At 36.0% G+C, this 25598-nt stretch overlaps 1 protein-coding gene across 6 annotated transcripts in view; it reads right to left on the bottom strand.

Moving 5' to 3' along the window:
- Nucleotides 1-188: 188 nt before the first annotated feature.
- The window catches only part of LOC128997808 (glucose-6-phosphate 1-dehydrogenase), a 51607-nt gene continuing 26197 nt past the window's right edge, over nt 189-25598 (bottom strand). For all 6 annotated transcript variants that reach the window (XM_054423542.1, XM_054423538.1, XM_054423540.1 and 3 more), the window contains 8 exons: nt 25260-25406; nt 22885-23105; nt 15623-15781; nt 13884-14103; nt 11916-12132; nt 7538-7743; nt 5845-6005; nt 189-617 (listed from right to left, as the gene is read on the bottom strand). In XM_054423542.1, coding sequence (XP_054279517.1) covers nt 515-617; nt 5845-6005; nt 7538-7743; nt 11916-12132; nt 13884-14103; nt 15623-15781; nt 22885-23105; nt 25260-25406 — 1434 coding nt within the window. In that variant the 3' untranslated portion in view covers nt 189-514. The remainder of the gene's footprint in view (nt 618-5844; nt 6006-7537; nt 7744-11915; nt 12133-13883; nt 14104-15622; nt 15782-22884; nt 23106-25259; nt 25407-25598) is intronic.

Below are 25598 nucleotides of genomic sequence, written 5' to 3'. Positions count from 1 at the left end.
CTGCTTTTACCATTGTCATGAAGGAAAACTTAAGTATAAAGGACCCTAGCTTGGAGTATCAATATAACTCTGAGCATAGAAAATAAGTTACACATTCAAAACCACAATCCTTACTTCCTGGATTATTAGAATAAAAAAAATAGATTTAATTGCAACAAAGAGCTTGTGGGAAAAATAAACTATAATAATGACCAACAGAAAATAATATATTATTATCTCACTCAGGTATAAATAAAATTAATAAATAAGCCAATAACTCACAGTATAAAATATCTTAAAGTTACAATAAATAATCTACTTTTAAAAAGTATCTTGCAGGCTTGAGTCTAACCCGAGGAATGCTTGCAGCTTAAATAAAAATATTGCTTTAGGTAGAAATTGAGCAAAAAGATTGCAAAAGCTAAAAAACTGGAATGATAGTTGGTCCCTTGTCCCGAATCAGTCACCTCTAAACCTAAGAGTATTCAACGTTTGTACAAGAAGTGCAGTGTTGTTCGGTTTCCAAGGCAGTTTCCTATGTCTTGACGGTGGGTTCTACCCACTTGTACGACCCGTAGTACTTAAAGTTGGCTTTTTTCAAGAAGTCATTGCTTTGTTCAGGTCCTCGAGATCCATATCTGAAACACAAGAAATTAAGAATGTGAATTTTACAAAGTATGAAATGATATAATGCATAATATGTCTATGACAAGTCATGTATGATTTAGGATGCACAGTGGTTTTTAATGTTTCCAGCAGGTGTCAAAAACACTGTAGTATTGGTATTGGTGTATTGGTTTAGCATGATTATAATAATACTTTGTTTGAAGTTGTTTCAAGATGATTGAAAAAGGGTTTAGAAATCAACTTCTTACTCATTTTAGCATGTTTGTATTGTTTTTAGCGAATTTCCCATATAGGGATTAAGCTTTTACCATTGGTCTCATGGCAAGAAATGGTAAGACCCATGACTGATTTCATTTTTGATTTCCCCAGAGGCCAAAAACATCATCCATTCACAAATTCATATAGGCATATATATGTAGGTCCGTTAGCAAGATAATTCAAGAAAAAATAATCCGATTTTTATGAAATTTGACACAAACGTGTAAACTTACATTTATTTGATCAAGTTCGCTAACCAGCATTATCAGACTATAGGACGAGGATTGTATAAGGAATTTTATGGGGTAAAAATTAGGTTTTGACCCCCAAAACATAAAATTTTCTAATTTATTTTAAAACTATTTCATGGAGCTTGAAAAACAAATAATTTAGTATACCTGAGCGTTGTTGTAGGCCTGAGGGTTACAGAGAAAGTTAAAAAAAAATAACTGAAAATAATTTTGAATCCCTATGTTATTCTTTTGTAGAATAAATAAACTGCTGTAGTTTGCTTGTTTATAGGTATATCTTGATCAAATTTGGCAAATTAGTTTTCTTCATACTAAACTATCTACATTTCAATTAAAAAATCCAAAAACACAATAAACAATAAACTTATTACCTACCCTGTAACAGCAAAGCTAAGTACTCATTAAAATCAATTTTATTGTAAAATAGGAATAACGCTGACACTTTTAAGAAAATGTTTTGTGTAAATCAAGTTGAGTAAATGTAAATCTGCTTAGTCTGCAGGTTTGCTGTGGTGGGGGTATTTTATAATACTATCTTATTTACAAAAGGTTTGCTTAAAATTCCATTTGATAATTTTTTATTCACTACGCATTGTTAAAACATACATTTTTCAAGTATTTTGCTTCCTTATTTTACTTCACCACTTTATGAGGTGAAGAGGTTTGTTGTTAATGGCTAACAAATGTCATAGAGAGCTCTTTATTAATCTTGTTTTTAAACTGGGAATGTTAAATCTATCTGACCAAATAATTTTTAATCGAGACATGTGCAAAAATTTTTAAACGTGCGTTTTAATGTCCCTGGCCTTTTATTTCGTAGATACTGTATTTGTAGTATGATTATGTGTTTTAATATTTTTTGGGACGGGGGCAACATGTTACAAACATTTATCTGGTTTTATTTAAATATGTTCTAGGTATTTTTTAAATATTTTTTAAAGTCTCGAAATTCTCGACCATCATGTGTCCCTAGGATACATTTTTCAACTTTCACGCTGTTTTTAGACTTATTATTCATGCCGAAATATATAATGCCATATTTTTATGTCATCAACAGTTATTAAATTTACAAAAAAAGGAGCATATAACAATTTTGTTTTAATTGGGAAAAGACTAACTTGACAAAATAAGCCTATCTCTTGATTTGATGTCCCGACCATAATGGCAAAATTTGCAACTTTGGAACACGACAGTGGCAAGCCCGGTGGCGATAGCGTCAGTTGGTTTTAGAGACTGGTTCTGGATGTGCGTTAGTTTTATTGTGCTGGTGGTTTTGCAGTAAAAAAGGAGGTACAAGATTAATAAAGGTAAGTTTTGTTTTTTGTAATTTTTGTGTTTCCACGACCGTACGTAGTCATTTGGCAGACATGGTGTTAATTTTTGTTGATATGATATTTTAATTGCTACGTTAACCTAGAAATGCAATTTGCCTCCTCAAACATGAAGTTAGGGCTGCCACCATAACAGAGCCAAAAAATACGTGATATCACGACCAGGGCATCACGACCATCACAAGTTTTTTACAAAATGGCCCTAAAACTAAATGTATTTACAGCAAAACATATTTATAAAAATAACATTAACTACAGTAGGACCTCAATATCTCGAATCTGAAGGGGATATGATAAAAATTTGAGTTATCAAGTTTTTCAAGTTAGTGAGGTTCGAGTTATGAAGGTGCCATACAAAAAAGTTCGAGATACTGAGGTGTTTGGGCCTGACAGTGATGTAACGTTGCGGCCTTTATAACTCGACTTTTACATCCTAAACCTTTATAAATCGAACTCAAACTGTATTTATACGTACTGAAGAGTAACTGTGGAAGCAAAATAAAACAATTTTAATGCACATAAAGTACTTTATTTATTATTGGGCAATAAGTTTGGAAATAAGTTTCATAAAGTACATACGTAAAAAACCTGTTGAATAACAAAGAAAAATTATTTTAAATACTGAACAAAACACAAAACAATACAAATTCTAAACAAAATACAAGTTTAACTTTTCAAAATGTAGTTAAGTAGGCCTACTGAATCTAAACTCGACTTTTACATCCTAAACCTTTATAATGTAAATCGAACTCAAACTGTATTTACCCACGTATTGAAGAGTAACTGTGGAAGCAAAATAAAACAATTTTAATGCACATAGAGTACTTTATTTATTATTGGGCAATAAGTTTGGAAATAAGTTTGATAAAGTACATACGTAAAAAACCTGTTGAATAACAAAGACAAATTATTTTAAATACAGGTACTGAACAAAACACAAAACAATACGAATTCTAAACAAAATACTGTACAAGTTTAACTTTTCAAAATGTAGTTGAGTAGGCCTACTGAACCTACTTTGGCAAAACGGGATGAAAGAAATCTTCAATTCTTGCTTGTTTACCTTTTATGTTTACGGCATCCAATGCTATGTCCAAGTTATTGATGCAATTCACAACACTATCACTCATCACTGACTTTTTCTCAAAAAAACACCGAATCACATGAATTGCAGCACGAGCATCTTTAAGAGTTGGGTCTGGCTGTGTTGATTCGCCCTCATCCTCCTCTCCCTCGTCTGAAGAAACTGCATTCGAACTCGAACCTCCAGCAACCGATGTAATGATGTCTGCGTCAGTCAGCTCCCCGCATACAGCAACGTCGTCGTCAAAGTCTACGAAGTCCACGAACGCCAACTCTTCAACATTCAGAGCCTGTGCTGCTACAGTCCATTCAGCCGGTGTCTCATTTATGTCCGCGATAGAAGGTTCATCCTGTACTTCATCCAGTTCATTTCCCGTGGTGTGTTGGGGTACCTCAAAACCACATGCATTAAAGCAGTTTTTGATTGTCACCGAAGTCACACAGTTCCAGGCTTTTGACACCATCCATAGTGCATCGAGTAGATTAATCTGCGTCATTGACTCGTTGTCCATATCCCTCAAAAATCGTTTGACAACCTCTCTTCTGTAGTTCACTTTAAAGTTTTTAATGATCCCTTGATCAAGTGGTTGTAGCTTGGAGGTTGTGTTTGGTGGTAGGAATTGTACTTTGACGTTCTTCAGAGGAGGTATGTCCTTGTGTGCTGAGCAGTTGTCAATAAAGAGAAGTATTTTTCTATTCTTCTTCTTCATGGCCTTATCGATATTTTTCAGCCAAGAACTGAAAAACCCAGAAACCATCCAAGCTTTATTATTTGCTTCATACTCTGTCGGCAAACTTTTCACATTCTTAAAACAGCGTGGATTTTTTGCCTTTCCTATGACAAGGGGCTTGAGTTTGTCTGTTCCGTCGGAGTTAGCACAAAGCAACACAGTTATTCTAACTTTGCTCATTTTCCCACCACTACATGAATCACCTTTAAAAGACAGGGTTCTGTCTGGCAGACACTTAAAAAAAGGCCAGTTTCGTCGGCATTGTAAATGTTTTCTGGCAAATATGACTCAGTCAGTTTTTTTAGTTCTGTTTTCCATTCGTCACACACATTGGAGTTCACAGAAGCACTTTCTCCACAAACCTTTCTGAAAATAATTTCGTTTCTTTTTTTGAAGTTGTGCAACCATCCGTTGCTGGCGCGGAAGTCTTTCTTTCCTAAGCTCTCTGCATATTGAATGGCCTTCTCTTGCAAAATCGGTCCTGATACAGGGATGTTCTTATCTCGACACTGTTTCAACCACGTTAAAACACATTCGTCCACGTCTTTAAACTCACCGCTTTTACATCTCTTCTTATTGGTTAGTCCACCTTCAGCCTCATACTTTTCCCGGTTTTTCATAATTGTTGATAAAGTGTTAGGCGGAATTCCGAACTCCTTAGCGATTTCACTTTTTTTCTTTAATCCTTCGTCAACTGCCTTAATAACTCTTCTTTTTTCATCGTGTGTCAACGTTTTGCACTTACGCTTAACCGACGACATGACGTCCGACGCGCACAAAATTATCTCAACAACTGGCAGACTACAGTACGTATCCAAACAGACACAGGAAGCAACCACCGGAAGTTGGATTTTCACGTCTCGACAGGAATCAAAACACTACTGACTTGCACTGTAAGGCAAAACTTCGAATTATTGAGGCGCATTCGTGCGAACTTCGACTTATAAAGGTAAACTTCGAGTTACTGAGGCTCGACGACGGGAAAATTCGACTTATAGAGGTGGAATATTACCGTTCAAAAGTTGTTAAAAATCGACTTATTGAGGTTGTGTATTTAGAAACTTCGACTTATAAAGGTACTTTTAACATTATGATTAATGTGGATTTCAAGGGGATTTAAAAAAAATCGAGATATTGAGGAATTCGAGATATTAAGGTTCGAGTAATTGAGGTTCTACTGTATTTTTAATATTCATTTTTACGTCTGTTATGGTAGTGACAGAAATTTTAGTTTTTCCAATTAAGATGCTATATTAATAAACAAACACCTACCAAAGATATTGCCTTACCATGTATTTATTATGAAACTTAAAATGCCAATGAAATAAAAAAAAAATTAAAAAAAACTTTTTGAACAAAAAAATTCTTGTGCTTTTTTTGAAAACGTATGTTAAATTTTCAAACACATAACGTTAGGAGGCTGTCCTGGGAAATCACAAAAACGTGGCAAAACAGTTCAATAGCGTTTGGATTATAGGATTCAGTTTTCTTCTAGTAGAGTAGTGTACAATAAAAAATACTTTAACAATTTTCAGGAGGTGTATTCAATGAATGATTTAAAAAATGCTCTAATAAGGTACTTACTTGTAGGGTAGAGGTTTGATCTTTTCATTTTCGATTTTGTGCAATAATGGAGTGAAGATTCTCCAGGCTTCGGAAAGTTCATCCGAACGAACAAAGTGCATCTGAGTGCCACAGAAGACGTCAAGGATAAGTCTTTCATAAGCATCAGGCAACCTTGCTCCCTGCAAAAATTATTAATTGTATTGGGTTTTCAAGCAAGCCAAATCAATCCCAGCAAATAGTAAATGTGACAACGGTCTTAAGGTCTAACGATCTTAGGTTGAAATTTGTCATTTAACAACATATTAAAAATGAATATTTCTGCATGCTGTGCCGATTATCACTTTTTGACCACATTTCACAAACCGTTTGAAATACAAATATTTTGTCAGTACAAAAGTTAAAGAACACAAAAATACATAGTTTTTGCCATGACAATATTTGTTGTATTGTCCAAAGCATGCACGAATGTTGGTTTCTGATATGTTGTCACTAGGTACTAGTCCTGCAAATTTTCAACATTTCGGGAATTATTTCCAGGTAGACATGTATTTTTCCCTAAAATGACTGGAGAGAGCTAAAATACTTGGCGAGAGCTTCAATTTTATTTCATAACGACTTTTATTGCTACTGTATGACCAGACTAATCCTCGCATATCGATGGAAACCAGCTAGAAGATTAGTGAATGAAGTAGGGGACATAACGTTGGTTTCAGAATTGGACTACCTTGCTTGGTTGCAAAGAGAGCTTGATGGGGACCTTAATTTTCAAACAACCCTTGTATACATATTTCCCGCAAGAATATTGTAAGCGAGTTACAATTGAGTAAGTCAAATCGGATTGGGAGTTGTAAATGGTGAAATGATTTATTAATTTTGTATTCTCATAATTGTGATTAGTTTTCTTTTCTTTTATAAAAAATCTAGAATTTCTTTTTAGAAGAATAGAGATTCCAAGATCTAAACGGACATTTTGAAACAAACTGTTTAATCTTTTTCCTGGATTTTCCATTGTATATTGTGATCTCAGTTTGTGTTTTAATCTAAATGCCAAACATATTGTGAAAGTTTTTTCGCTTGTGATTTCTCCCTCAAAGCAGAGAGAAGTATAACATACAGCGGAATTATTCAATGGTACACTTAAGTGGTGTCTAGCGCCAGTGCTGGTGTCTAGAGCAATGGCTCCCCTCGCCCTCATGTACTGCAACGCTCACGGTGGAGGGATGTCCCGTGCCCTGTGTGATAGGATTTTTCGCACAGCTCTTGCCGTTCAGGCGCTTCCTTGCTCGTCACAAGTATATTTACCCAATTGCACAGTTGTTGCCCCATAAGCTCGTATCCTCTGTATCTTACTCCTCTGTGCTCAAAGGAATAATTGATTCAAAAATTGTTCCTCTATCACGATTAGTTTTTAATTTTAACCTAATAACTTCGAGTCTTAGAAAAGTTAAATGAATCTAAAAAGGATTTCTGATTTTTATACGTTTTTATATATAGGTAAACTCTAATATAATAAATACTTACAGGACAGTAAATAAATATATATGAAGGAAAAGATGTTACAATGACAATTGATTTGGACTAGTAATGATCAGGCTCAATTGGAGAATGTTTATTTTACTATACTAGTAGTGTAGTATATTAGCTACCAACTTAGTAAACTTATATTAATACCTTGAGACTATAACTATTGTTGTAAAGGTTCAGAGCTTACCCGATATCTACTGCCATAGGTAAGGTCAAGTTCAGTTTCCTCCATGTCAAAGGTCATTCCTGGAGTTTTGGTCATCATTTTGATATACACAGCTTCACCAGGCTGGACTCTGATGACCAACTCATTCCTCTTGGTCTTTCCATCAAAGATATCACCGGGAACATCGTTATATTGGATGCGGACCTCTGCTTTACGCTCATTGAGAGCTGAGGAAAATGATACAAATTAATGAGTTATGAGTTTAGGAATTTTAATTAAATGGGAGAAAAGAACTTTTGGCAAGTGAAATAATTCAATTTATTTAATCCTTTAAAGACTCCCGTACAATTATTAAAACCTTGTTTTCAGCAAATACCTAAAGCTAAAATCTGTCTTTCCTCGCAAGAACCATGAATTTGAAAATCAATCTGTGTCCTCTATAAACAGTCAAAAACATTCCTATCAATATTAGTCTAGGCATATTAGGAAAGTTAGCGGAAAGTTTAGGTACAGTCCTATTCACCACATATCTTTAGGTTTTTTGGGTTGTTGAACACGAATATGGGGTTTGCTGACAGATATTATGCCCGGAACATTGTTTCATTGTTTATTTGGTGAAAAACCTTAAAATTTGGCCACTTTTTAGGTTTTTGGGGTAAATCTCTGTAATTATGGGTTTTTGAGAAGACCCTGCTTTGTAAAATTGAAGAGGACAAAATTTACTACAAGTTTCCTATGTAATATTTGTTTCTACAGCAAACCGTTACGCCACTAGAGAACGCTAAAAATGGCCAGAAGTACCAAAAATGAAAATAAACGCTAACCGTTTTACATTAGGTTTCCATGGAAACAACCCATGTTACGATAATTTCAACTATTTAGTATTTATTCATGATAATGAACTGAAACACACTTGATAAATCTGCGCCAAGATGTATGACTGGCTGCAGGAACATTTCCCGTTCCCACATAACCCCCATTTATTTTCTCTCAGCATAGGGGTTGTTGCTGTCCACAGGGCTGACTGCTATAATGCTTGAGAAAAAAGGATGAAAGACATTGAAATAGTAAATTCAAGAAGAAGTAGAATAACTTTTAACTTCGGTAACGTCAAATTCAGACGAGCAGACCGAGTGCAGCCACTTGCCATAATGAACAACACGATGAAAGTATAGAGATTATTACCCATAAACTCCACCACATTGTTTCAACGTATCTGGTCGCTAAGAATTTTGATGAAGAACTAGAACACTTCTTGTCCTACGATCTGGGTCCATACTCTTTCTCGTTGTTTGATAATAACGGTTTGCGAAAAGGAACCAAATCAAATATTTATAGGCCTAAAGCACTTATCCCCATAGAAAACAAGCACTTCCATGGGCATGTGCAGTATGTAATTGATGGTGGGTTTCTACTACACAAAAGTGTATGGCCAGAGCATCAACCTTTCTCTAAAATATGTAACAGATACATTGACAACATTATAACCAAATATAGGGCTCAGACAAGTTGTTTTTGACGGTCATCCTGAACACCCGCAAGGTGAAACAAAAAGTTCCAAACAAATGAAAAGAGCAATAAAAACTACTTCTGCAGACATTCTCTTTGATGAAACTATGACCCCAACCACAACGAAAGAAAAAAATCTCCTAGCCAACCCTAATAACAAGTAAATAATAATTTCCATGATAACACGTAAGATGATCTCTTACAATATATCTTGGAAACAACATCTGAAGATGGTGTCACACATTGATAGTGACAGAAGCGCTGTCATTGGCTAGCAGTAGCACTAATAAGAACGTTGTCATTGTTGGAGAGGATGTTGACTTATTGATTATTCTAATCAGTTTGTGTAAGGAAAAAAGTTTTCTTCTTGAAGCCAGGAAAGGGAAAAACTTAATCGACAACATACTACTCCTTGCTGTAAAGAACAAAACTGTAGATGAGAATATTCAAAGATAAACTTGGTCCTCAGTTTCTTACCCTTGAGGAAGCCTTAGAAGCAAATGAGGTTGTGGAAAGATGAAGATGATTTTTCTCTCCTCTTAGGCCCACCAAAAAAAGGATGGATGGAATGCCAACCTTCAACCCGGAGAGAGTGAATTACATGATCCTGCCAACCAAACATATTGTTTTTCATGAGGTTATTACCATTAATAAAAACAGATTTTCACAATTTTTCCCAATTTAATCTTAAAAGACAAATATTTCTTTCAGGTGGAGGCCTGTGGTCAGTGGACACACTAGTTTGTCTATTTAGTATTTTCAAGTGTGTTTCAGTTTATTATCATGAATAAATAGTTAAAATTATAGTAACGCGGGTTGTTTCCATGGAAACCTAAAGTAAAATAGCAGCATTTAGCGTTTGTTTTCATTTTTGGTACTTCTGGCTTTTTTTAGTGTGCTCTAGTGGCGTAACGGTTCGTTGTAGAATCAAATATTATATAGGAAACTTGTAGTAAATTTTGTCCTCTTCAATTTTACAAAGCAGGGTCTTCTCAAAAACCCATAATTACAGAGATTTACCCCCCTAAAAAAAGTGCCCAAATTTTTAGGTTTTTCACAAAATAAACAATGTTCCGGGCATAATATCTGTCAGCAAACCTCATATTCGTGTTTAGCGACCCAAAAAACATAAAGAAATGTGGTGATTAGGACTGTACCTAAACTTTCCGCTAACTGCCACTTTAATCCTAATATGCCTAGCCTATATAAGTTGATTTGTCTATATAAAACTCAACTGCCTGTAACCAACTGCTGCTGTGTGCTCTAGAGAGAGTGAGGTACTGTCTATGACATAGTGATCTTTGTGTCCTCTAAGGGTAGACCTGAGGGAACAGTTTGGGCCGAAAATAATCACTGAGCGAAGCCTGGGTCGGGTCATTTATGCGTGTGAGCTGCTCGGTTTTCGAGTCAAGCTGATCCAAGCTTTTATTTTTGCGGATCGTAGAAAGCAAATCAAGAACTGATGATTTGCTGTGGTTACAGTTATATACACTAACAACCACTTAGCTAAAAGATTCGCCCAAACTCTGATGATTCTCGATGATTCGAGGTGTATGCCTAAACCAAGGATTATGAACACCTCACTATGCCCCAGTGGTTGTAGTATATCGCTACAAACACACATGTCACCAATTATTAGCCACACAGGACGGGAATCGAACCCGAGCAAACGAATGCCACTGGCCAAGTGACACAGGCCCTAGCCTGTTCGGCTATCTGTGCTTGGAGAATCAGAATATGGAGTAAAAACTGGTATATAAGCTGACGTCAACAATTGCTAACAGATGGCGCACCCGATGGCGCTACAACCTAGTTGTTCAATGCGTTACTAGGGAGCAGCACTAGTTAGCCACGGACTATTTATTTACACAACATTTTTCAGCTGAACCACAACAGTGATCATAAATAGTGTCACTGAGGCTTTGCTGACAAGTAGGTTTTTTTCCTAAAAAGGCTATATTAAAATAGCCTTATCAAACTAAATCAAGGTTAAATTCAATATTACATTGTAAACTAGATGTCTTTTGTTTTATAAGATTTTGGTTTCAAATAATGCTATCAGAACATTACAACTTATAAGAAAACTTGGAAATTTACAACAAAAACACAGTTTTATTTAATATTTACTACAAATAAATCCCAAACCTTTTCTTTGTTATATTTGTTTTTGTCTCCTTATTCCAAATTAGCCTGATTAATAAAATAAAATACAAAATAGTGAAAACAATACAGTTACAAATCAACAACAGGTAATGTAAATAAAAGGCAAACAAGAAAGTCTTACAGAATACAAATTATTGTCCCAGCACTCAAAGGGTTAGTTCAATATTTTGCAAAATAACCTGATTTCGCACTACCAAAATTGTTAACCCCACCCCATCTGATCCGAAGCAAAAACGCTTGACGTACAGACCCCTACGTATAAGATACATGGACAAGCCAGTACTGACTGCACAAAAATAAAGTGCAGACAGCGGGTTTGAGTTTTGACATTAAAGGCAATTCAAAATGCAAATTGAACAGTGTACGTTCTGATTTTTTACTTTATATTTTTTTACTACCTGTCGCTAGAAAGCCCTACTAAGTTATCCCAACAAAAACAACTAGGTTAAAAATCAAACCTTGAAACTTGAAACATATTTGAATTTCCAACGACAGTTTGACAATGGTTTACTACAAGATTAACACACTGACTATCCTGCTATTGACCCAGTTATGCAGCAAATGAGATAAAATATTTCATAGTTATGCACGGTGGTAAAAAAAATCTCAAAACAGGATTTTGAAAAACTCATTCTACACCAGTGAGATTAAAAATTTGTCTATCAGTCAGTACTGATAGACAAAATTTGAAATTTAGTCAATATAAAAATGAAATGATTGATTTTACCTTTACCACATCGAAGAATAAACGGAACATCGTCCCACCGTTCATTCTTGATGTGCAGAACGGCCATAGCGTAGGTGGGAGTAGTGGAGTCTTTGGGGACAGTTGGGTCATCCAAGTAGCCTTCTTTAGCTTCTCCTTTTCCATCAGGGTCGCCTATGTATTGACCCAGGACTACATCATCCAAACTCAATGCTGGGATGCACTTCAACACTTTTACCTGGAATTGATTGGAGATTTAAATAAAGTTTAGGCTCAAGTATCTTAATCTGTACACTAAAGACTATGTAGCAACTAATTACAGTATTGAATGCATGTAAACCTATAAGTACACTACCCTTAGGAGTGGCTTCCAACTACAGGGGAGGGATTCCACTAGTATGTCCAAGGATTACCCAAGCCCAAGTTTGAGCCTCAAAACTAAAAAAACCCATTCACAGAATCAAACTGAAACTTAATTATTTTCTCTTGGTTAGTAATATTTCTTCTTTCTTTTTGGAAGAATCCTCTTTGCAAATGCGGAGAGCGAATAAGAGTGCATTAACCATGCTTTACAGTGTGTCCAATCATAGTCATGGTCAATAGTCATAGTCATATACCTGATAATACTTTGTCTATGATTGAGATCAACTCTGCAATTTGGTGTGACTTTTTGATTGCCCTCCTGAAGATTTTTAGTTTACCCGGGTGACTGGTGTTAGTGGTGAGGGATTATGTCCATACAATTGATAGACAATGTGTATTCTGGACCATTGCTATTGGTGTATTTCAATTCAATGTACAGTTTTAAGGCCTGACCTCAGGAATGCTAATATGACAGATATCTCCCCACAGAGATACTATACAGAATGGTTTTGGTGGGATATGTTGTTGATGTTAAAGCAATCACAATCATTACAAAACAAAGACCCAATCAGCTTAATGGTGACCAGGTGTTCCTGGTGAAAACGTGGATTCAAGACAAAAAATTCCAGTTGGATTTCAAAATAAGGGTACGTTGTAAAAAAGGCAGTAAATCACAAAGACTCTGATGGGGATACTAGGGTGAGGGTGACTGAAACTCAAAACAAGGAGTACTGCAAGGTGCCTAAGGTTTGTACTGGACAGTAAGAGCACCTGCTGATACTTTATGTTAAGTTTATGTGACGTAGCACGTGCCATGTTAAGGTTTGGGAGGCTACAGACGCTACGGTTAGGGAATCACGCTATAAGGCCCCATCCTAGCTGGGCAAAGACAGTGACGTGACCATTGACCAACACGACGGACGGTCGCTGCTGTCGGCGGCAAAATGTGTATCCACACTGAGCGGCGCGACATGGCGACATGTCATGGGCTGAGGCAGTTATGGTGGATGCCGCTCTGTCGCGTCGCCGGTGTAGCGCTACCAAATACAAACGTGTTTGTATCTTGAAGTGCTTGTAGCACGACCGACGGGCGCGACGTCGCTCTTGATGCTGAGCTAGGACACTCCCATTACTTACCATGTGTTTGTATCTGTCGCTCTTGCCGTCCAGCTAGGACGGGGCCTAAGAAAAGAAAGCTATCAAGTTTGATGGGTGGAGATCTGAATATATTTTAAAATCATCTGAATATATTCTGATATATGTATCATCTGAATATATGTAATAATGCCAATAATGGTACTATTGGTCCAGTTTAGAGAGTGAGTTTGAGAAACTTGTCAGTGCCAAACAGTCTTGGAACTGGCTAAACTGGTCATCACAGTGGAGAGATAAGTAAAAAAGAGAGGCTGGAATGCAGTGAGAAAACATATTGTACAATAAAAACGTGACTCCTATCCAAAGTACCTCTTCTAATTTTTTGAGGGTTGCACCTTACTATCACACATAGAAAATTTGTTTAGCAACAAAGATTTGTTGGTTCCATCCCTAAGAAACTACTAGATGTCATTCTAGTATTAAGGAAGGGTAGGAAGAAGATATAACCTGAGGAACGTATGAATAGAATACCTTTTCATTTCTTATGTCATCTGGATGGATTGATGCTGGTTTCTCCATGGCAACCAAGCTGAGGATTTGCAAAAGATGGTTCTGCATGACATCTCTGATTATTCCAAACTCATCAAAGTATCCACCTCTTCCTTGAGTGCCGAATGGTTCTTTGAAGGTTATTTGGACAGATGCAATACACTCTCTATTCCATGTTGGGCTGAATATTCTATTTCCAAACCTAAAATTTAAAATAAATATTTTAAGGTTAATAGAGACATTCTAAGTATGTTAGGATTTACATAAAGTCTTTTATTAGATAGAACACAGTAAAACTTCCAGTAAAATAGTGTGACTGATAATATATGATTATAATAGAGATAATTTAATAACTCATATTGACTGTGTAAATATTTCCTGCACACATTTTCCATAACAATTCCTAAAACACAGATTTTCAAATAACTCAGGGTGAAGGATAACAAAAGACCATAATCAAGATTTTACTGTCTCAAAAAATGTCATCCAATACTTAATATTTACTTGAAGGCCAAATCACAGCTTAGGGTGAACGTTCACTAACAAGGCAAAGACAATGACCATGACTACAACCAGAAATGTGGAGCCAGGACGACATGGTATGATGTGGGGCAACTTACACAAGACTAAAGCTCTAGACTCTGGCTTCACAGACTAACGTGCTGTTGCAACCAGAAACTGCCATCACACAGCCTACAGGCAGACTGCGACCTTGAAGAGTTGGGGTAGCTTGTGCAATTAGTGGTTGTGATTTGTGAACAAAAAGTGTGGTAGACGATGTCCGCAGAATCAGTGTTTGATGTGTTTGAAACAAGAGGTAAAAGAAATAAATTGTTTGTGGGATTTCTTTACAGAAGGTTACGCCAATGGAGTAATGAAGAAACAAAAAAAAGCGACAGAGAACAATGAATTGTGTAAGAAGGTTGAGTTTTTCATCATCCAGGGATCGTCAATCTTAGGTAGATCAGTTCTTGACAGCTGTCTTGGTCTTAGTCAAGGTTCTGGTCGTGGTCTACCAGTCAAGTGCTGGTCCTTAGTAGTCTAATAGCTTAGTAGCTAGTATGAAAAAAATTATACCAGAGGTAAATTTTACAATAAACTGCAATAAACGACAATAATTTATTTAAATTCAAGAACCAGTTGAAATGCCACTTGTTGCCACTAAATATATTTTATATGGATATATATCAAATAAATTGTTCTTTTTATATGGAGACTTGTTTTCTTTAGTTTAAGTTCTGGATATATTTTTTGACGCCATTTCATGTAGGGGCCACTGATGTACAACTATGAAATAAAGACAGTTTGATTTGATTGGCCTTGGTCTTTGTCAGTGCACACTTGTCACTTATCCATACTTATCAGTGAAAACTGAAAAAAAAGCAATATGATAAAGTTTCCAGTCAGCCCTGATGGTGGGACTGGTCGACATCAATAGCTACATATTTATGGTCTTGTAGAGTTAGAAGTATAAGTGGAAATATACAATATAAACTTATGAAGTAATGCTTGGAGAAGTCTGATTAAATCTTAAAATTTATTTTCATTTTGTGTATTAACCATCATCAAGTGCTGACTGTCTATATTATTTTTAAATTATTTTTATTATTATTATTTTTATTATTTTAAAAGATCCAACACAAAAAATAAAGATTGTTTAAGAGGTATTGTCATATGTGCCTGCTAATGTAAAATCTGAACAAATCGCCTTTAGACATTACCTGAGAGTCATGAGGTTTTGCACCATCTCTTTACCAAGGTAATGGTCAATACGGTAAATTTGTTCTTCCTTGAACAATGATGACAGATGACTGGACAATTTTTCTGAGCTTGCAGAATCTCTTCCAAAAGGCTTCTCTATGATTACTCTTGTCCAACCTCTGGAAATAGAACAAATAATTTATATCTTTAATAAGACTACAACTAATATCACAAGAAATTAAACTTCAAAGGATGCACTTATTTCTGTGTAGACTTATGACCTTTTGTAAATCCTCTGGGGACTTTAATTTAATACACGTGAGGAAATCAAATGAAGATGTCAAATGTCAATGCTTTCTTTTTCTGCCCTTCTTTGTGGTTCTTAAATGCATTCAAATGAGCCATCTTGTTTAAAATGTATTATGACAAGACAACATTATTAAGTATTTCTAATATTAGAAATATCTAAAAATAAGGTATTTTTAATACCTTAGAGTAACCGTTATATGACTTTTCGTGTTAATCAACCCTCCCTGTCAGGTATCAAGGATTGTAAGATTGTGTGCATTTCTGTGTGACATGACTATAGATAGGACGTAGAGAAAATACCTTTTGTCAACTGCGACATTACTAGGAAAATATGCACCAGTACTTGGGCGCTTGCGCTTGTCTGTATTGCCGAGCCGCTACTAGTGCTACTACATTTATGAAATTGAGTGATTTGAGGCTAAAAGGGGAGCTTTGGGGTGTGAAAGGATGCTTCTGTAACCATATGTTGAAAGGGTGGTGTATATGTACATAACATGGAATATACGTGTATTTTGGAATTAGGTTCTGCTAACTTGCTAAATTCTGTGATGTTGGACTAGAGCCTGAAAATCAGACCCTAGTCTGTCTGAGCCCTAACCACAAGTCTAAATTATACCATCCCTAAAACCAGTCACTAAATATTAAATTTGGTATATTTTAGGTTATATAGTATATTTCACGTCATAATTGTATGTCTGGTGTGGATTAGAAGGACCCAGCAAAGATTAGGCTGCTTCTATCACAATAATTGCTGCTACCAAAATTGACTGTGATAATTTGATTGGAAATTAATCTGGGGACTAGAGGACGGAGATCTTTTACCCAGACCAGAAAACAAGCCAAGCAAGCTTTGATTACACTAATTAGTAATAACTATTAATATTCAAACCTTCCAAACTAAACTGTATAAATGTGATTAAACTAGAACACAAGATGATATGAGATTGAGGGTAAACTACTTAAACTGATATTGTGATACAACTAATGCTAACCTATTTTTTGGAAAGTTAGATTTTTTTAAGAGGTTGGCATTCTCTTTTAACCTTGTATTTGCCTGCCCACATTGACTAACTGCCCGTTCGTGGAAAGTATCCAGCAAAGCAAGGGGTGAGCCGGTACAGTACAAAGATAAACTGTACTGATAAAATGTTTGTAGCAGTGAACAGGATCTGAACCCATGACATCGCTGCCTTGGCCCCGAAGTCCGAGATGCTACCGAGATGGGGAAAAAAGCCTTTTCCTACTTTGGACTCCTGGTTTACAATGCTTTGCCAGCAAGAGTAAAACAAAAGACAGGCAGTGTTAATTTCATTTTGTGTCTTCTTTGAACAAAATACAATGTCTGGAATCATTGGAGACTTTGTAGGGAGAAGAATCGTGGACCTCGTACGTTTAGTGCTTTGAGTTATTTGTCTAGTCTAACGTGATTAGTGATGCCAAAAAAAGTTAGTTCTTTATTGACAGTAGTCGGGAAGAAAACTTATAATCTGTTACACAATTTGTGCACCCCCGGTTAACCTAATGCATAAACTTTTGAAGATAGAGTACATTCCCGACTAACCGTGGTTGTTGGGACCGAGACTTCCTCGGTTACCGAGAATCTCGGATAACACAGAGGTGTCTTAGATTTTGAGGTTAGGGGTTAGGAAGTCAAATACTTGTTAAGTATATGTTTGAATAGCAATGCATAGTAAAGACAAAATTATCAATAATTGGTAGCCCTTTTTTTATGGAAAACAAATTTAAATGAGGAAGTGTTATTAAGGAAAACAATAACTCAAACATGCTTAATATGTCTTAAATTGTATTAGAAAACTTTAAATACAGTATTAATAATATCAAGCCCACACTCTACATGATTAAATAAAAACAAAATAAGGTGGACCCCTACAGTTTTTGAGGTATAAAATTAATTTTTGTTTTATTTTGACTTGGTCTATAGGCCAACTTGACACAATCATGTCAATATTAAAACATTGTAATAACAAACACGGACAAACCGGCACTGATGCCGGCAAATACTGCTTTTGTTGACATTCTGCAGACGACTCGTACAGCTTACCAAAGGTAAGCGGCCAAATTACTAGTACTGTATGTGTGTGTTTTTTATTTTCTAGGTTACTGCGTTTCATTTGAACGTTAAAATAACTAGCTGTCCCACGGGCTTCACCCCATTGACTTCATAAGCATTAATAAAACGATTGATTGGTTAAGTTGAGCTGAAATAAACAAAACAGATTACAGTAATGAGTAATGCAAACAAATAATCGCACCTGACTTTAATAAGGTAATAAATTGAAAGAATAACAAACAAATAAGTACAGCTGAGGTATTTTTATCATTAGGTATATGGAAAGTTCCCTTTAGAAAGGAATTACGACCTTAAATGACAATTTATGAAATAATGGATAGTTTTGCGCAAGGTTTCTTGTCATGACGAATATTTTAAGTATATAGTTTATCGGTGTGTGACTTTTAGTTTTCTTAAAAGTTCAAGGGTACTCTGTGATTTATATATGGGTACCTAAAATCTTCATTTACAGTTATTATTTTAAGAAATCACAAATTACTTGCTATTTTTAGGTAGGCCTACTTTACTTTAAACAGAAATATTCCTAAAAACTTAATTATTGTTTTTTAACCGGAAATAGAAATATATATATATTTAGGCCTAAGATAACCTGGAGGCTCGGATAATTGAGAGTGTACTGTAGTGTATAGTGAAGTTAATTCAGGGTCATTTACATAAAAAACCATCATTTATCGCGAATTGATACTAGTTTAGTAAACGTAACCAATTTAGGGTGAAGGATTTGCCAAATACCTAGCCGATTTAAAGAATATGTCCGTGCACAGTGGATTCGGTGCATCGTTGAAAAACTTTTTTCGAGATAGTCTAGCTAGTGGAATAAGAAGTGACAATATCAAACAGAAACTGTTAGCAGAGATCAGTTTAACATTTGCTCAAGCTGTGAAAACCGTCTCACCAGCGGAAGCGGCGGAGAAAAATGCAGAGGTGGCAAGGTGTTGCTAGAGGCAGTGGCACAACGACGACGAGATTCAGGGAGCAGCGATGGCGCCCAGCAGCACATTCTAACGTCAAAGTCAACACCTCGACCTCAAAATACATCAGTGCAGTGTTTTTGTTGGGGTGGCTTCAGTCACATGAGAAATACAGGGAGCGCCAGAAATATCTGACGGTTTTCAAGCGAGTACAGTCCGGCAGCCGAGTGGAGGGGGGTAGTGGGGAGCGGCTCATTCTCAAGGCCAAGTGACCCCATTTCAGTCGCCATGGAGCAGTGGACCAGTATACATCGCGCGTTTGCCGTTGAAGCGTTTTTTAAAAATGGCGATTCTGTTGTTAGTACGCAACGTAAGTTTCGTAGGCATTTTAATGTGGCTCTTGGGGAACCTATCCCATCCCGAAACACCATCAAATTGTGGGTGGATACGTTTAGATCACAGGATCAACTGCAAAACGTAGGCCTACAGGCCGTCCAAGGCCAGTGAGGACGCCGGAGAACGTGGAGCGAGTGGGACAAGCTGTGCTAACAAGCCTGCATCGCCCGACGCGTAGACAAGCTGCTGCTCTTGGCATGTCTGATCGCTCTATTAGACAAATTTTGCACTCAGACCTTCACTTTCACCCGACGATTGTTATTTTATATGGGTGAAAAAGAAGGATCCGGACGATGCGGGCTCGTTAGCACAGCTTGTCGCACTCGCTCCACGTTCTCCGGCGTCCTCACTGGCCTTGGACGGCCTGTAGGCCTACATTTTGCAGTTGATCCTGTGATCTAAACGTATCCACCCACAATTTGATGGTGTTTTGGGATGGGATAGGTTCCCCAAGAGCCACATTAAAATGCCTACGAAACTTACGTTGCGTACCAACAACAGAATCGCCATTTTTTAAAAACGCCTCAACGGCAAACGCGCGATGTATACTGGTCCACTGCTCCATGGCAACTGAAATGGGGTCACTTGGCCTTGAGAATGAGCCTCTCCCCACCACCCCCCTTCACTCGGCTGCCGGACTGTACTCGTTTGAAAACCGTCAGATATTTCTGCCGCTCCCTGTAAGGCCCTTATTAGACGAGGCAGCCAAGTTGCGCAGCCAGCCGGGCAGCCAGTCGGCCAGCAAGTCACTGGGCATTGGTTCTTATGGAGCTTATTACACGAGGACAGCCAGTTGCGCAGCCACTGTTTGGCTGCCGGCTGGTTGCCGAGCCCGGCGACCGCACAGGCAACCACTGGCTGCTCGGTCTGGTCGCGCTCCTGTGTAGCTTACGGATCTTATTACACTGGGCTGCCAGTCGCCCGCTGCCACTCTCATTTTAGTGTCTTTGCCAGTAATATCTTCTCTTGTTAGGCCTAAAACTTGATCGGGACATGCGGAAATAATTTAAAAACTTATCATCATCTGCACAAAGTTCGTCAAAAAGGGTGTAATATAATCCTTTTTCTGTTTTTGATGAAAGAATAGGATGTATATGCATTCTCCTCTTCCTTCTTCTTCTCTTTTTCATGAGTAGCAGAAGAAGCAAATATTCATCTCGCATTTCTGACAGCGTCTCTCCCCAACAGAACTGTTCCACCAACACTGATTCCACTGTCAACAAGAGACTGGCCTAGTTGGTAATTTTGTGGCTGCCCTGTGGTTGCTCTACTGGTTGCTACGCTAGGCAGCCAGACAGGTGACTGGCTGCCCGGCTGGTTGCGCAACTTGGCTGCCTCGTCTAATAAGAGCCTAAGTGTAGATTATTGGGTGTTGTGGTTTGTCATTTTTGTGGAAAAAGAATCATATATCTACAGTGTGTATATCAAAGCTGTTGGGTAAGTCTAACAAAAATTATACCTATAAAAATGATAAAAACAATTTGTAAACTAAAAGGAATAATGGACAGTTTAAACCAAAGAACAGCAAAATGCATAGTTTTGTTTCTGACAGGGAATGAATTCTAATGATAGTTGTGATGAGTATGTAGTTAATATTGCTACACTATTTCAAATTGTGGGAGAAATTGAGGTTGATAAGTTAATAGTAGTAATGCTAACGCTAAAGTAGCTCCACTTAAAATTGATGCTATTATAGAAGGTAAACAAGTCACTTTAGAAGTTGACACTGGAGCTAGTGTCAGCGTTTTAGTGAGGATTTGTACAACAAAAATCTGTCATTTTTTAAATTACAGCCTAACGATCTATCCTTAAGTTCGTAAACTAACGAGCCTATTGAGGGGCAATATATTACTTTGTTTCCAAAGGAAGGAAGAATTAACTGTAGAGATGGGCATTTTAATGTTGAGCTACAAAGTCGTGGTTCCTAATTCTATGAGGGATTATGTTTTAAAAGAGTTACATTGTAGTCATATGGGAATTGTAAAAATGAAGTCAGTCGCAAGGTCGTATATCTGGTGGCCAAATATAAACCAAAACATTGAAGCCCTAGCAAACAGCTGATCTTCCTGCCTTATCGAACGTTCTAACCCAACTAAGTTTATTGCATAATTGGCACTATCCATCTAAGCCTTGCGAAAGATTACTATATTGACTATTTTGGACTGTATTAACTATCTGAAAAGATTAGTGGTGTATTTACAGATGATAAGCTTAGACAAAATCTTTTTATGGAGAATTACTATAAATAAAAACATATAAAATCGCAACAAATCCATCTTTGCACTTTGACCTGGCCACTGATAAAACATCTTGGTACATCAATGTCAATACCGTATTATGAGTTATTAATACTACATATTTAACATAATTTGACTTCTTGTGTTACTTTTCAGTGAATGAAGTGTTACGTAATGCTCATAAATAACCATTAATAGGGATGAAAACATTAAACAATAACTTTTAAAATAATACTTTAAAAAAAAAAACACAATCTTTTGCTCAAGTAGAATGAACTAAGTTTGCAAAAAGGAGAAAAGTAAGCAATTTGGATTAGACACTCTGATTTAAATCAGATCCTAATAAGAGTTTGTGCAATGTATAACAACTTTGTTTATTTAGAAATATTCAATAAATTTAACATTGGAAAGTACACTCATTTTATTTTTAGTCCTAACTATGTTTTATTCTTCCCCCATTCATAATTGTATGTCTGGTGTGGATTAGAAGGACGGACAGCAAAGATTAGGCTCTGCTTCTATCATTAAAATACTTTTGCCTGGAGTGAGCTGGTCTACTGGTAGAGCAGGGGCTTCGGTCCCCGAAGTATCGGATTAGAATCCCAACAATCAATCACCAATCATTTTATCAATGAGAAATAGTGTACCCTTTAGGCCTAGAAAAGTGAAGTAATATGAAAATTGGTTTCAGGCTAGAGCCTCGCGTCCTAAGATGTAAAGGAACTACATAACAAATACGAAACGGGACAGGAAACGACAAAAGATCTTACGATGGGGGATGCGAAAGTAATACCATACAAGCTTTGATTGGATGCTCAATACAACAAACACGGCTAGATTTGGGAAAATACACATTTGGACGATTTTTCAATGCTTGACGCTACCTTGTTAAATTAAATTTTTTAACAAAACTATCTGCAATGTTGTGATTTATGCATGTACTGAAGGCTGCAGCCAAGACTCTTTTAACCTTGAGCTCTGTACACCACTGAATCACAATCAGTCTTACCAAAAGAACAACAATGAGTTGCGATAAATTGGTGGAATCTAAGAGTGAAGTTGTTGACCGTAACAACTTGATATGTTCACATTTTATGTATTGATCCTAAATATTCCTCCTTTGGTTTATTGGGTGAGCCCAAATATTATGACCTGGGTGTCCATTCTTGTTAAGATATATTTGAGTATTTTATATCAGTGTGTCATACCTAGAGGAACCAAGGTGCAAGGGTACTTATCACAACGGACCTAGCAGTAACTGTGACCCAATGATGATGTACACACTATAATAGAAATAAAAACTATGCATCATGGAGGCAGATATAAAAGCAATTTACCTGGACGCCATACAGCAGTTTCTGAGGTGTACTGTGACATTCTCAAACACTGAGGGTGGAAGGGCCAGGTAAAAAAGTCTGTGAGCAACCCCACTTGTGGGTTCATGCTTCATGAGGGTTTGATTGAACATTTCAAAATCCTTCCGGTTGTCGTAACTACCCTTAAAGTAGTGGTTGAGCTTCCAAAACTCTTCATATCTGTCTTTTTCTTCTGGTTTTACCTGCAATGTAACATTATTAGTTAATGTATAATGACAAAGCATTATATTCATTAGTTAGTTAATGCATTATGACAAAGCTTTATAACTGATGGAGTAATGTTTAAGAGAGGTTTTAAAAAATGTGATAAGTAATTTTTTTTAATAAAAAAAATACCCCTGCTGCAGCAAACCCGCAGACTAAGCGATTTTCTATTTCACTGGCCGGATTTATACTAAAATAGGCTTCCCTTAAAATTGTCAGATTTATTTCCTATTTAAATAACATTAATTTTAATGAGTACTTAGGTTTGCTGCTACAGGAAAGGTGTGATTTTTTAAATTGAAACTTTGATAGCTTAGTATGCAATAAACGAAATTGCCAAAATTGATTGAAAATTTAGAATATATCCATAAACAAGCAAACTACAACAATTTGTAAAGTTCAACTTCTGTATTCATATTGTAGAAAATATTAAAACCTGAAATTCAAACTCATAGAATCAATTTTTGAAGCATATAAAAGTCAAACAGTTCCCTATACAAGACTCTCTCAGAACAATGGCATGAAATTCAACAATTCATTAACTAGGATAGGAATGATGTTAACATAATTTCAATTTGTTATACCCTTTGCTTCACTGATTAACACACAAGATAAATTATGTATAGCTAAAGAGAAAATAAGCCTTAAAGGATGAATATGAGTGTTCTTTAGTTGCTTACATTTTGTCACTCTCTCAACTAACTCGTTAATGACAGAGTACAAGACAATGTCATTTTCTATATTAATTTTTATAGAAGGAAAATGAGCCTACTCTGTATGTACAGTTTGATTTAAAAGTCCCGGAACGGTCTAATATATTCTTCACCTTTATAGATAAAGTAATGAGACTTGGTATATCAATAATAACCATAAATGTCTACTCTTTTAGGCCATTATCATTTTTTTATAAGGGCCCACGAGGAGTCAGACAAAATTCTTTAATAGCAGCATAGGTCAAGTTTGGTATCAAATTAAAGGTCTTTGTTGGAGAAAGACATTAGCCTATCTCAAACCTGAACTCAAACGGAAAACCGAGTCTAAAATTACAGCTTTTCAAAGATTCATTGAATTTGCAATTAATGCTATTATACACTACTTCTTCAGGGGTAGAGTTCAGAATAAAATCAAAAACTTATGCATAGGTCAATATGCACATCAAATTAAAGGTCTTTATTAGTAGAATACAACGCTGATTTTTTCCCCCAAAAGAACAACTGAGTAAAAAATGGCAGCCATTTAAAGATACAAAATGGCAGAATCAATAAATATTTCAACTGATGCCTTTTTTGACTCGATTGTCAGTTTGCGTTCGGGTTTACCGCAATGTGTTTCACCAACTAAAGGTTTTTTTAATGTCTACTTTTTAATAGCAATATGTCAATCAATATGTGCTTTTTAAAAAAGCATCAATCAATATGTAATATTAAAAAAAAAACTCATCTATAATGACTGAAAGATTGTAAACATTACTGTTTCAAGATTTGATTGGAGAGATCTAAAAAAATAAAAAACAATAATCTTTCAGTGATTATTAGGATTTTAACAGACATGAAGCCAGTATATTTTTTTCATACGAAGGTTACAAGCATTGTACCATTGGTTATATACATTTACCAATGTTGTCTTAGTTATGAACTTAATTCATTTAGTTTACCCTTTCCTCTCCCTAATAATTATGTTGCATCAATAAATCATTAATTTTACACTAAACAAATTAAATTTTAGGAATATTTTTCACAAAACTTTAATGTGTTTGTGATTGGACCACTTTCTCTTTAAAGCTTTTAAACTAACTCCGACTTCAATATTAAATTGTGTTTAAATGTTTAAACTGACTTTGACTCAAATTAAAACTTGCCACTGGCGTAGACTTGAGAAAAATATATGTTTGTGAATTGCTGTAAGAAGTTGTAAAACAAGGTGATCATGGAAGTACAGTACTTCAACCACACATTGTTAATTCCTAATCTCTGGTTTTGACTATTTACATTAAAATCTCTTTTCAATAAAATTTTTTTCAACAAGACATTTAAGAGGCGTATTTTGAAACAATATCATTTAGATTTTCATAATTCTTCTTAGCTTTTGTTTAAAACTTAAGTGTATAGTCTAAATTTTAAACCTAGTCTTACCGACATGTAGGGTTCACATTTCTTCCTTAATTCTTCCACTGTGAGATTTGATCTTGCATAACCGTAGAAGATAATTTTGTTAGGAAGAAGCTTGTCTCTGAATAACAGCCATAATGTTGCGTATGTTTTCTTCCTTGCCAAATCTCCCTACAAAATCAATAAAGAAATTGAAATTTCTCCTCTGTGACAACAAATACTAACCTGATATTTAACTAACTAATATTTAACATCTCAAGATTGTAACAAAGGTTAAAATATTGACAGAAAATATCATGTTACCCACAGTTCTAAAGTTATTTAATTGCTAAAATACAGTTTACAATCTAAAAATAAAAATGT

The sequence above is a fragment of the Macrosteles quadrilineatus genome, unplaced genomic scaffold (assembly GCF_028750875.1).
Source record: "Macrosteles quadrilineatus isolate MER2022 unplaced genomic scaffold, UCM_ALF_1.0 Scaffold_7__1_contigs__length_78375512, whole genome shotgun sequence".
NCBI classification, from domain to species: Eukaryota; Metazoa; Arthropoda; class Insecta; order Hemiptera; family Cicadellidae; genus Macrosteles; species Macrosteles quadrilineatus.
This window is presented reverse-complemented; position numbering and strand designations above follow the sequence as displayed.